Source organism: Megalobrama amblycephala, linkage group LG11 (genome assembly GCF_018812025.1).
Source record: "Megalobrama amblycephala isolate DHTTF-2021 linkage group LG11, ASM1881202v1, whole genome shotgun sequence".
In the NCBI taxonomy this organism is placed as follows: Eukaryota; Metazoa; Chordata; class Actinopteri; order Cypriniformes; family Xenocyprididae; genus Megalobrama; species Megalobrama amblycephala.
In genome coordinates this window covers 33,034,196-33,048,471 of record NC_063054.1, presented here as the reverse complement: position 1 = coordinate 33,048,471, position 14,276 = coordinate 33,034,196, and the positions used below count along the sequence as shown (strand labels likewise).

The following is a 14,276-nucleotide window of genomic DNA, read 5'->3' as shown; positions in this document are numbered from 1 at the left end:
TAGATTACGTTTCTTTGCTTTCCACACGTAAGTTTAAATGTGCCATTTTCAGTTTCATAGAAGAGATAATCCAGGTCATATTTTACCCCAAATAATAAGAAGTGTGTATATATATATATATATATATATATATATATATATATATATATATATATATATATATATATATATATATTATATTATGTATAATACACACACACATACATACATATATACATACATATATATATATATATATATATATTATAATATATTATATTATGTATAATACACACACACATACATACATATATATATATATATACACACACACACACACACACACACACACACACACACACACACACACACACACACACAGTATATTGATGCAAAAATTGTATTCTTAATTTTCTAATAGTCTTTATTTTTTTTATTTTCTGGATGTGCTTATTTCTCGTAAAATAATGTCAAATAATTCCAATAATAATTAATATGGTAATTTATATATATATATTCATATATATATAATGCAAAATTATAACAATAAATATTAATGGCTCTAAAATCAAACAACTTCTTTACTTAAAAAATTATTACCGATCTTATTTTCTTTTTATTTTAGAGTGAAATATGACCCGGACATTTCTTAACAGGTTTTTTTAATTGTTTTATTTTTTTTAATATGAGATACCGATCTGCAGAAGTGTTTTTGAGCATCTTTGCTAAACAATCTCTATCTTGAGCTGATAGTGCCATTGAACCTACTGTATTAACTGTGTCTTTAGGAAAGATACTGATATTATCTGGTTAGGGAAGTGTACTTGCATTTTACACAGAAATGTAGCATAGCGTTATTTAATCCAAGCCAACCTTTATATTCTGTGCAAAACATAAAAGGGTACAGAAATCAAGGACAACTATCTTGCCCTATTCAGTCTTAGAGTTGGCTTTAGTGCCTCAAATCTGTGAATTGTAAGATCATTACTGTATAGATCACTAGAAGAGTTTCCTATAATCATCAGTGTTGCTTTCCTAACATTAAGTTATTTAACATATCACTTTTCTCTCATGCCGGTATCCCAATAGCATCTTCAGCTTCAACCATCTAATGCTCCAGTCTAAATGTCTGTACACTGATTACTATATATTTAACTGAAACATAACGTAACCAATAAAACGTTCCCTAAACACGTTTTACCCTGCTGAAAGAAAAAGAAAAAGACACTTTAAAGGGATAGTTCACCCAAAAATGACATTTCTGTCATCATTTACTCACCCTCATGTTGTTCCATTTTGAAGAATGTTGGTAACCAGACAGTTGATGGTAGCCATTGACTTCCATAGTAGGGAAAAAAAATTACTATTGAAGTCAATGGCTACCATCAACTGTCTGGTTACCAACATTCTTCAAAATATCTTCTTTTGTGTTCAACAGAAGAAAGAAACTCATGATGAAAATGATGACAGAAATTTCATTTTTGGGTGATTTATCCCTGTAACAAGGTGGTTAGATGGTCTAGGCTGGTTTTCAGCAAGGAAGCATAGCTTGAGTGATAAATATTAAATATTCATATGGTATTTGCTTATCACACACATAGTCTGGTATTTATCACCCCACTGTAATCATCACAGGTGTTTGTATTTAATGAAGATGAGGGCAGTCAGGACAATCAGCGCCGGATGGTCTTTTATCAGTATGTGGGCTGGTTCAGTGGACTCATGTTACCTTTATTTTCTTGTTACTGATTAGTTCATCTGAGAAATGATGCGTGTCCGCGGGCACCAAATGCTTCCCACACTGCCAGTGCGTGGAACAGTACAGATGCATCTTTAACCTTGAGGAATATTTCCCCTCTTTTTTTTTTTTTTCTTTTTCTTTTTTTTTTTTTAGCCCTTCTGGTTTGTGATTTATTTTTCTGTTTCTATTTTTCCAGTGTCATAGGAAATGTTCTTCAGAAACACAGGGGATTGGGATAAATGTTCCACATGTAGTTAATGTATGACATTACATGTTTCAATAAACTTAAATTTATTTGCCAAGAGCATTGTGTTTTGTTGAGGTGTTGATAACGGCTTTATTACAATTGAGTTGCAGTACCTCATTTAAACATGAGGGAGCAGTACGGCTTGACAGAACAAATTCACAGTATAAAGTATCATATTTGATACGCAAAACTTAAAATAAAACAATCTACTACATGCCTTTTGTCGTCTGATTTACATTTTATACTTTTTTAGCAAGTAAAAGTCCTTTTAGTATAACTAAAAACTTCAGCCTTTAGTATACCTGTCTTTTTACTGTGGAATCTTTACTGATGTGTATTAAGTAAACAAAAGTAATAACTTTTATATTGTTAGTAATATTTTAAGATGAACACTTACTGGACTGAAACAACTTGTGTTTACTTGATTATTCATACATCATTTTTAGAAAATCAAATTAAAATGTATCAAATATGATACATCGGGCTTTTGAGGAACGTTTATTAGTAGCTTACATATCTCAATCATCGTGTTCATTTGCATTATGTTTTCATAAAACTAAGCATTTAAATATCTTACTAAGATATATTACTGGGAGATATTGACAGCTATGTATATATGTGGCATTTTATGTAAGTCCTCTGTAATTAAGATCTCATTAACTTATAAACAACTGCACCAAATTGCACAGATTCTGAGCTTCAGATCATACAATTTTGATATAGCAAATGATTCTCAACAAAAACATATGAAATTTTTTTTTTTTAGAATTTCTCTAAAACGTTCCATTTAAAAAAAAAAAAAATCATACTATTATTTCATGTCAGGCTAAGGCAAATGTCTCACTCACCTCATTAATGTTAACATATGACTGGGCGCTTCGGCAAGGTAATAAAGCAACGTGATATCGACCTTATTCATATTCATAATAACCTGGCAGGGTTTTAACCATAGACTGTAAGGTTTTAACGCGCAGGTGTTAACGGATTACGCGCCCTGGCGTGAACTATCAGCCCACACAAAGTTCCGCTTCCCACAAAGACCTCCCACACACACAAAGCTGTTTAAGTTTATGACTACTATTTGATAACACTTAAGTAATCATACACATGAATAGCATTTTATAATGTAACAATGTCTGCTAGTTATTAAATGGCTGTTACCAAACGTAACAAATGCTGCTCTTTCTACCCGTTTGATTGCATATGCACCACCAGAATCGAATAGATGAAGACTCATGTTAACATTAAAGGGTTAGTTCACCCAAAAATGAAAATTCTGTCATTTATTACGCACCCTCATGCCGTTCCACACCCGTAAGACCGTAAGGCTCAGTGAGGCCTGCATAACCAGCAATGACATTTCCTCTCTCAAGATCCATTAATGTACTAAAAACAGATTTAAATCAGTTCATGTGAGTACAGTGGTTCAATATTAATATTATAAAGCGATGAGAATATTTTTGGTGCGCCAAAAAAAAAAAAAAAAATAACGACTTATATAGTGATGGCCGATTTCAAAACACTGCTTCAGGAAGCATTGGATCATAAATGAATCAGTGTATCGAATCTGCTGTTCGGAGCGCCAAAGTCACGTGATTTCAGCCGTTGGCAGTTTGACACGCGATCTGAATCATGATTCGACACACTGATTCATTTGTGCTCCGAATCTTCCTGAAGCATTGTTTTGAAATCGGCCATCACTAAATAAGTCGTTATTTTGTTTTGTTTTCTGGCGCACCAAAAATATTCTCGTCACTTTATAATATTAATATTGAACCACTGTACTCACATGAACCGATTTAAATATGTTTTTAGTACCTTTATGGATCTTGAGAGAGGAAGTGCCATTGCTCCCTATGAAGGCCTCACGGAGCCATCGGATTTCAACAAAAATATCTTAATTTGTGTTCCGAAGATTAACGAAGGTCTTACGGTTGTGGAACGGCATGAGGGTAAGTAATAAATTACATTATTTTCTTTTTTGGGTGAACTAACCCTTTAACGGTCAGGCCAGTGATTGTTACACACTTAGGATGGGAAATGTGATACAGGGCGCCTGACTGGTAGATTTAAACAGCAGGGTCACCATCAGCTGCTGCCCCATAACTAACACCCCACAGTTACATTCCTGATCACTCTCCCACTGGGACACCTCTTGTGTGACATCCTGCTTTCACCAATCATACTTAGATGATCCTGCTGATTAAAAGACGTTCACATATTTTAAAGCAAGAGGCTATCACAGGATATGCTGAACTGCTGGTGCTTTTAATCAGGGTTTAGACAGGCACAAACAGCACTGAGATTCTCAGTGGCACAGCACTTCAACACACCAGCATGGCATATCAAACATTAACCATCGAGCACATCCGCCAAAACATTTCACAGAAATTAAGACCTGTCAGTAATCTTTAACAAGGATTGTCCTTTAAACAGCAGCAACTCCCAGATCTTCTGGATGCTTAAAAGGAAAGTTCACCCAAAAATGAAAATACTGTCATCATTTACTCCAAACTAGACTCTATCTCTTCAAAATTTCTATCAGAAGCTTCAAAAATGACAGCCTCTGACTTTAATTTTATTGGAAATACACACAGAAGAATAAATTCATATGGGTTTGGAATGGAATGAGAATGAATTAAACAGTTTTTGGGTGAACTAAATCATTGACAGAACAAAGTAACATCTCATTTTTGCTTTTTAACTAAATATACATTTCAAAACTGTACATACATACTTTATACTCCTATAGACAATCCAAATAAAAACAGCATCAGATAAGAAATTTTAGTCTGTTATTGCTCAATTTGCATATGGAAACCAGGGGCGTCCAAAACAACACAAATCAACATCAATATTCAGCAAAGATCAGAACATTTGAGATTCAACAATGCAATTGCATACAACAGAATGAGATGAAAAATCATCCAAAATGGCTGATATTAACAACCCTTACACCCAATATACATTGGAAATGAGTGGCATGTCAAAATCAGATCACTTTCAGATCATTTTGCTTGCATTTTTATTGTATCAACACAGTTTGCTTCCATTTTAGATTGCGTAGATCGACATTTTCACCTTATTTCATGTGTTTTTATTGGTATAGAGATAGCCTTTAGTTCAACTTTTATGAGAACGACCAAAGTAACTGTCCAGGAACTTGCGTTCCTCCAGCCACAAAGCTCCCAAAGATCTCCTACTTGCACCAGGAGATCTTCTTGCTGTAATATCTTGTTGTTATCTGCCTGTAGACCTTTGCGGATTTTCAAACAGCTCTGTATTGTTACAACAATGTTGGTAGTACAGTATATGTAAGTGAACAATGTATACTCTTTCACCATGTTACCTGCATCCAGATCTTCCCGTTTGTTTGTCGCCAAAAGCCCACCAGATAACGCAAAAAATGTCTTTTGCTGACAAATAAACAGGGCTATCATGGTGTAGGACACAAGGAGAAAGAGCACAGCTTGTTCATTTACATATATTACCGACATTGTCATAATACAAAGCTGATTGAATATCAAAGTTGTCCTTTAAAGGGTTAGTTCACCCAAAAATGAACATTTTAATTACCTTCATGTCGTTCCACACCCGTAAGACCTTCGTTCACCTTTGGAACACAAATTAGGATATTTTTGATGAAATTCGAGAGCTCTCTGACTCCATAAACAGCAATTTAAGGTACAGAAAAGTAGTAAAGACATAGTTAAAATAGTCAACATGACTGCAGTGGTTCAATCTTAATGTTATGAAGCGACAAGAATACTTTTTGTGCACAAAAACAACACAAAAGTAACTACTTTATTCAACAAATTTGATTCTCCCCTGTTATTCTCCTACGCTGTTTACGTTCAGCACTTCCAGGTTCTACGTCAGAACACCGACTCGGTATTGGCCAACACTGCACACGTGAGCAGCACGACGCATGCATGTGATGCTGACGCAGGAGCCGGCCAATACTGAGTCAGGATTCTGAACGTCAACAGCATAGGAGAACGATAGGGAAGAGACGAATTTGTTTGATAGATTTGTTTTGTTTTGTTTTTGTACACAAAAAGTATTCTCGTCGCTTCATAACATTAAGGTTGAACCACTGCAGTCACGTAGACTGTTTTAACGTCGTCTTTACTACTTTTCTGGACATTGAAAAATGCTGTCTATAGAGGAGTCAAAGAGCTCTCAAATTTCATCAAAAATATCTTAATTTGTGTTCCGAAGATGGACGAAGGTTTTATGGGTTTGCAACGACATGAGTGTAATTTTTGGGTGAACTAACTCTTTAAGGATGTTCAGAGAAGAGATGATGGTCACATTGTAAAATACATGAAAATCTGGCTCACATTCACAGTTTGTGTCCGAGCAGGGAACAAATGCATCATCGCGGTTATCCCTGCAAATCTCTGCATATTGCATTTGATTGAAAATAAAACTGGCACAAACAGGATCATTTAAAAAATAAAAATCTTGATTGGTCAAGACAAAGTATCTCATATATACAAACAAACGTTAAATTACACAAACTGATCACGGCCTCCGCTGTCCTTTACAACTGCAGAAATACAAAAACAAGGAGTCCCTCATACACAAATAAGTTAAGAAGAGTCTGGAGGTGATTTTGTTGAGTCAGGTAAATCTGGAACATCACAGTATGGTTCTTCTCAGCTTCCCTCTGAGCTGCTGCCTTCTGGGTCGGACCTACTGCCCTCCGGGTCTGGTCTGAGTCCAGAGAAGGGCAGTCTGACGCAGTCTCTGGGAGTGGAATAGCACTCCTGCGCCGGGGACTTAATCTGGGGTTTTTGGTACGCCAAGCAACTCCCGTTCTTCACGACGGGCTTCGCGATTTTAGGGCTGTCGTAGATGTCCTCTGGGTAATTCCCCCTGTCTATTTTGATCTGGGGTGTCTGGTAGCCCCCAGCCAGTCCTCCGATCACTTTCCTGCAGTTACTGCCCTCTACTGCTCGAAACGACGGGCTTTTGTTTAGTACCACCCCTGGGACGCTGTAGCTGGGATCAGGAAGGAAGGGATCTTTGCGGAAGGCGTGGCGCTCGATGATGGGCGTGGCGTACTCTGGCTCCTGATTGGTCAGTGGCAAAGCGTACTGGATGCCCGTCTGAAGGTGGTCGTAGTGAGAAGTAGCCTCGTTGTCCTTGTCTTTGGCCTCGGTGTCCATGGGCCTGAACGTCGAGCCTTTTCGAGAGACGGTGTCTGTTCCGAGCATGAGCGGCTGCTGGTATTCGGCTTCAGAAAAAGAAGAGAAATAGTTAGGTCCTAAAAATGCCTCAGGGTTTACTGGCTGTGTTATTTTAGTATTATTAAAGGTCCTCTAAGTGATGTCACGCGTTTTTAGGCCAAAACATTTTTTTGTCACATACAGCAAACATCTCCTCACTATCTGCTAGCTGCCTGTCCCCTGAACACACTGTAAAAAAAAAAAACGCAGTCTCTGTAGTCGCCACAAGCTCCAAAAATGGCAATAAAAACAAACTGGTGCAGCCTGGACCACGAATCATAACAAACAAGCTCCAGCCAATAGCCGACAAGAATGATTTTAAATGCGCGTTCATGACTGTTTCAGGAAGCACGGATGGGAGGGGGAGGAGGAGGAGGAGGGAGGGTCTAGCTAGCTTCTGTTTTGTTTGAAAACACTTCGAACGTCAACAGGAAGTTACTCCGCTCAGGATCGCTTAGAGCACCTTTAATATACTATTTTAGTATTTTGAATTAGCTTTTATTTTTATATTTCCAGTTTGCATTTTAATTTTAGTTTTTAGAAATTGTACGTGCCTTTGTCATTTCTATTAGTTTTCTTTCATAATTTTTATATAGCTTTATTTTTTTCAGCTTTTGAAATTTTAGTACTTCAACTTTCAACAAACATTTATTTCAGCTAGTTTCCAAGGCAACATTTCTCGTTTTTATTTTCATTAGTTTTTCATAATATTTTTATTTGATTTGATTCCAAATTCAGAAAAAAAATTGTACTAGTTTTAGTCAGGGTTATTATCGTTAACTAAATCCAAAATCTAAAAAAAAAAAAATATCTGTGAAAAAATGCATTATTTGAAATAAACATGAACTAAAATAAAATAAAGAAAATGAGAAATGTTGCATTGGCCACCAGCTGAAATATCATTTTAAGTATTAAAGTTTAAGTATTAAAATAACTAAAACTTAAAAACTATATAGACATTAAAAATGACTAAAACTAAGATTTAACTCAAATGAAAATGAAAGCAGAAAATACAAAAAATAAAATCTAATTCAAAATATTAACTATAACAGTATATTAATGATACTAAAAGTAACACTGGTTTCAGTTTAAAATCACTCAATGTTGTTTTGGACCCCACTGTATAGATGAAAACAGTTCTTTAAAATATATATTTTTTAGATGAAAGAAAGTCGTACAGGTTTGGAACAATATGAGGGTGAGAATATGAACTTTAATTTTTGAGTGACCTATTCCTTTAAACTTGCTCCATGCCGGTATAAACCAGGTTTTGCTGTTCTTTGGTTTATGTCTAGCTATCCTGAAACATGCCTGGCTAACCAATAATAAGCCATGATCATAAAATATGGGACCATAAACTCTAATGGCATCAAACATGAAAGAAAATGTTATAGCAAAAAGGAAATCAACGAAACATTTCAATATTTGCTCAAAGGGACTCCAAGTTAAGCGCCGGGCTTGAAAACGGAGCGCCTGTAATCTGTCTGACGGCTTGCACAAACCTTGAATCATCAATAATTACAGCCCTGGAGGAGAGTAAGGGGAAAACTGCCAATTAAATATCAGCAAGCGTTTCCATCTGGCAAGCATTCAGACTGTTACAACTATTTCAATGAGGTTTTTTACTTTCTTGGCACATTGGAGGATGAAAAACTGGCTCATAAGTTGACCTCCTTTATCAGACAATAAAAAATTCACCATAAGAACGTGTGCAGTCTGCTTCGGAAATATGAAACGCTCTTTGAGTCCACATTTCCACTTAAACACAATGTCCTAACAGAGCATGACAAGCAATAAAACAAATCAATAAATTACATCTCTTCTATGTTAAATGTTTTTATGTGCTATGAGACATTTTGTTGGCTCCATTACCGTCCCATCTCAGATGGAAGCTTCAGTGTTGGGAGTATTTAACATTAAACTAACATAAACTACATTTTCAGTAGCATGCTAGCAACTCAGCTGTTTTACCGCTTTGGATTATTATAAGTTATTATTATATTGAAAGTTTGAGGTCAGTAAGCTTTTTTAATGTTTTTGAAAAAAAGTCTAACCAAGGCTGCATTTATGTGATCAAAATACAGTAAAAACAGTAATATTGTGAAATATTATTACAATTTAAAATAACTGTGTACTATTTAAATATATTTGACAAAGTAATTTATTCCTGTGATGCAAAGCTGAATTTTCAGCATCATTACTCCAGTCTTCAGTGTCACATGATCCTTCAGAAATCATACTAATATGCTGATTTGCTGCTTAAGAAACATTTCTTTATTATTATCAATGTTGAAAACAGTTGTGCTGCTTAATATTTTGTGTAAACTGTGATACTGTTTTTCAGGATTCTTTGATGAATAAAAAGACCAAAAGAACAGCATTTATTTGAAATTATAATTTTGTAATATTATAAATGTCTTCACTGTCAAAATTTAATGCATCCTTGCTAAATAAAAGTATGAATTTCTTTAATGTGCAACAGTCTTCCAGCAGCTTCCTCAACACAGGGTAGCATTTTCGATATCAGTGAGGACAGAAAACATGCTTGATAATGGATGGGACACAGTGTAAGAAACACTGTCAATCTTTACCTGCCATTGCACTGGTTACCAGGTCCAGCTTCTGGATGGGGTCTTTCTCAGAGCTGTATTTGATAGTGAACTCTGTGGACTGGTGTCTGGCAAACGGCTGTTTTATCTGTCTCCAACAGCCTGTAGACAAGAATCATTCATCTGTCAGCCAGTCTCTGAAAGTTGGTTTTATCTCTGTGCGAGTCAAGCAGATAAGCCTTAAATTATATATGTCTGAAAGGGCAGAACACAACTTAGATATTTGGAAGAGATACGTCATGATGACTAAGAACATTTTGTGAAGACTTGGAGAATGATATAGGTAAAAAAAAAATGGTGCAGTCACATTTTATTCATGCAAATGTGTGCATTACATGATTTTCTGCATTTTAAGTTCTTCTGAAACCAGGAAAAGTTCATCCCAAAATTAAAATTTTGACATTATTTACTCACCTTCAAGCTGTTATAAACCAGTACAACTATTTCTTAAGTGGAACCCAAAATGAGATATTTACAAAAATGTTCTCGCTGCTCTTTTTCATACAACTAAAAAATAGATGGAGACCAGTGGCTCCAAAAACAAAAGCACCATAAAAGCAGCCCATATGCCATATTCCAAGTCTTCTGAAGTTGTCTGACAGCTTTATTTGAAAACAAACCAAACTATTCATAAATGATCACAACAACAACAACAAAAAAATCTGTTTGATCTACAAAGCTATCATACAGCTTTAGAAGCACAGAACTGTATGGAAAACAGCAGTTTAAAATGCTCTTCAAAACATTTAATTTTTCAAAATATTCCTTTAAGTGTTCCAGCCAGTTCAGTTAAAGCGAATGTTTTACCTGTATGCTGTGTCTCCGCAGAGCCGTACGTGTTTTCCTTTGTCTTCTTACTGTGGGACAATGAAAAACATCAGTGTCAGAGACACAGGTGGCAGATTCTAGGGTCTCTCACCACCTTCATCACTCTTAAACAAGAGAAGATGCCTTACTATTCCCTTGAAACATGTCCATAAGAGGTTTCCATTCATTCATCCTCATTTCTCCACAATCCCCCTATCCCTGAACTCTCTCTCTCTCAGGGGGACTAATGCAGCTGGCACATCTCCTGACACTGACCTTTGACCCTCAACTCTCCTTTTATCCCCCACAGCCCTCAGTCTCCCCATTCTTTACAAATCTAAATATCGCTGCAATATGTTGCAGTCGAATCACAACATCCACACGGGACTCACTCATATCAGCTTACACTCGCTCTTTTATTGACACCAGTGGCTGTGGTATCTATTAGGGCAGGCTGGGAATCACTGGTGTGTGCACATACGTAATGCTGAGAATATGTCTGTTGTGTTTGATAACAGGACTAGTAACAGACAGTAACTGAACTGAGATAAGCCCGCTGTGCTCCAATGAATGTTAACATATCTGACCCTACCACCCTCTCAAGCCAGACACAACATGGAGAATACAGACAAAATATTCCTAACTTTCATCCTTTCTTCTTTAAAGTCAATCTGAAATCAAAACTGACCTATTTACTTTTTTTAATGCACATTTCTAGTCTTATTATGCACAAGTTGTTTTGTAAACAACTTGTTGACGCAGGTAAATCATAACAGAGGTCATTTACATCTTGAAAGCCTTAAAAGGTATGGTAGCATAAAAGACTTCAGGGAAAATAATAACAAATATGGCAACTAAAAAAAATGTAATAAAATTTACTTACTTGTATAGCATTTTAACCAGGCAGATTCCCACCAGGAGCAGGATCACAAGAAGAATGGTAGGCACAATTATTACAACCAGATTAACTGAAAAGAGAAGAAAATATGAGATGTAAATGTCTGAGATGAGAAAGAAAAACAAAGAAAAAACACCCTTTGTATAAAATATAATAGAAAGAAACATTAGAACGAAAGCTACAACAAAATAGTACAAATATAACAATTAAGGTATTCTATTATAGCTTTTGTTAATATTTTGAATTAGAATTTATATTTTCGGTTTACATTTTAATTTTAGGTAATTTTAGTAATTCGTTTAGTAAGATCGTTAATTTTTTGTTTGTTAATTTAGTACTTCAACTAAACAAAAATAAGAAACTTTGCCTTGACATCTAGCTGAAACAAAATTGTATAATATTTAATTTAATTTCAGTTTATGTTTATTTTATTTTAAGTAATCAAAATGTGTTTTATGGTTTTAGTTTTAGATGACAATAATAACCCTGAGGTAGACAAGGAGAACCAATATACTGAGAAAAAAGATTTTAGGTGAAATCTGAATAAAGGTAGGGAGGAAATATTTGCAAATTCTCAGACATTTGTCCAGTACATCTGTAACATAATCTTAATTACTGAATGATTAGTGTAAGTTCTTAAAACCATACCAAGATCAGCTTGAGAGGGCACTGGTTTCGTCATGTCATTGTGAATTGGCTGAGTAGGCTGAGCCTCCTGTGTCACCTGAGACGATGAATTCACTACATAGAGAAAAACTGAGGTTTAGTAGACATTTAATGAGAAAAATGAAATTGTAAAGCCTTTATGTGTCAGACACGCACCTGGGATGGGTTTAACATAAGGACAGCCCAGCAACTGCATTTTCATGGCAATTATCCGGTGCCACTGTTGAGGTATGACACGAATGCTTCGTGCTACGATGGAGGGATGGAAGGTGTTGCGTGTTTGGTGGAGGCTGTCAGTATTTCCTTCAAAAATCTAAGGGTAAAATACAACATTAAAAACATGAATGATACACAGTTAAGAAATCTCAAGAAATCTAAATTTATATTATTGACCCTTAATAAATGTCTCTGCTGGTCTCACTGTGTTTGATTCATTAGCACTTTTTATTCAAAAGAAAATTCATACATTTTTCACAGCTGAAATAATAGTTCTGATGCAGTTTGGCCAGGGATAAATTCCATCCATCCATCCATCCAACCAACCAACAAGCCATCCATCCAAAAATCCATCCATCCAAAAATCCATCCATCCATCCATCCATCCATCCAATCAACCAACCAACCAACCAACCAACCAGCGAGCCAGCCAGCCAAAAAGCCACCAATCCATCCATCCATCCATCCATCCATCCATCCAAAAAGCCATCCCTCCATCCATCCATCCAACAAACCAGCCATCCATCCATCCATCCATCCATCCAACAAACCAGCCATCCATCCATCCATCCATCCAACAAGCCATCCATCCATCCATCCAACCTACCAATCAACCAACGAGCCAGCCAGCCAAAAAGCCACCAATCCATCCATCCATCCATCCATCCATCCATCCATCCATCCAACCAAAAATCCATCCATCCATCCATCCATCCATCCATCCATCCATTCAACCAACCAACCAGCGAGCCAGCCAGCCAAAAAGCCACTAATCCATCCATCCATCCATCCATCCAACCAAAAATCCATCCATCCATCCATCCATCCAATCAACCAACCAACCAGCGAGCCAGCCATCCAAAAAGCCACCAATCCATCCATCCATCCCATCGAAAAAGCCATCCCTCCATCCATCCATCCAACAAACCATCCATCCATCCATCCATCCATCCATCCATCCAACCAACCAACCAACAAGCCATCCATCCATCCAACCTACCAATCAACCAACGAGCCAGCCAGCCAAAAAGCCACCAATCCATCCATCCATCCATCCATCCAACCAAAAATCCATCCATCCATCCATCCATCCAATCAACCAACCAACCAGCGAGCCAGCCAGCCAAAAAGCCACCAATCAATCCATCCATCCATCCATCCATCCATCCATCCATCCATCCATCCATCCATCCATCCATCCATCCATCCATCCAAAAATCCATCCATCCATCCATCCATCCATCCATCCATCCATTCAACCAACCAACCAGCGAGCCAGCCAGCCAAAAAGCCACTAATCCATCCATCCATCCATCCAACCAAAAATCAATCCATCCATCCATCCATCCATCCATCCAACCAACCAGCGAGCCTGCCATCCAAAAAGCCACCAATCCATCCATCCATCCCATCGAAAAAGCCATCCCTCCATCCATCCATCCAACAAACCATCCATCCATCCATCCATCCATCCAACCAACCAACCAACCAACCAAAAATCCATCCATCCATCCATCCATCCAATCAACCAACCAACCAGCGAGCCAGCCATCCAAAAAGCCACCAATCCATCCATCCATCCCATCGAAAAAGCCATCCCTCCATCCATCCATCCAACAAACCATCCATCCATCCATCCATCCATCCATCCAACCAACCAACCAACAAGCCATCCATCCATCCAACCTACCAATCAACCAACGAGCCAGCCAGCCAAAAAGCCACCAATCCATCCATCCATCCATCCATCCAACCAAAAATCCATCCATCCAATCAACCAACCAACCAACGAGCCAGCCAGCCAAAAAGCCACCAATCCATCCATCCATCCATCCATCCCATCCAAAAAGCCATCCCTCCATCCATCCATCCAACAAAC

At 37.1% G+C, this 14,276-nt stretch overlaps 1 protein-coding gene across 1 annotated transcript in view; it reads right to left on the bottom strand.

The window, feature by feature from the left end:
• Positions 1–4,216: 4,216 nt before the first annotated feature.
• Positions 4,217–14,276, bottom strand: part of dcbld1 (discoidin, CUB and LCCL domain containing 1) — a 37,816-nt gene continuing 27,756 nt past the window's right edge. Inside the window, exons 10-15 of the mRNA XM_048207558.1 lie at positions 12,338–12,494; positions 12,164–12,256; positions 11,501–11,585; positions 10,618–10,667; positions 9,793–9,912; positions 4,217–7,209 (exon numbers count right to left, since the gene is read on the bottom strand). Coding sequence (XP_048063515.1) covers positions 6,629–7,209; positions 9,793–9,912; positions 10,618–10,667; positions 11,501–11,585; positions 12,164–12,256; positions 12,338–12,494 — 1,086 coding nt within the window. The 3' untranslated portion in view covers positions 4,217–6,628. The remainder of the gene's footprint in view (positions 7,210–9,792; positions 9,913–10,617; positions 10,668–11,500; positions 11,586–12,163; positions 12,257–12,337; positions 12,495–14,276) is intronic.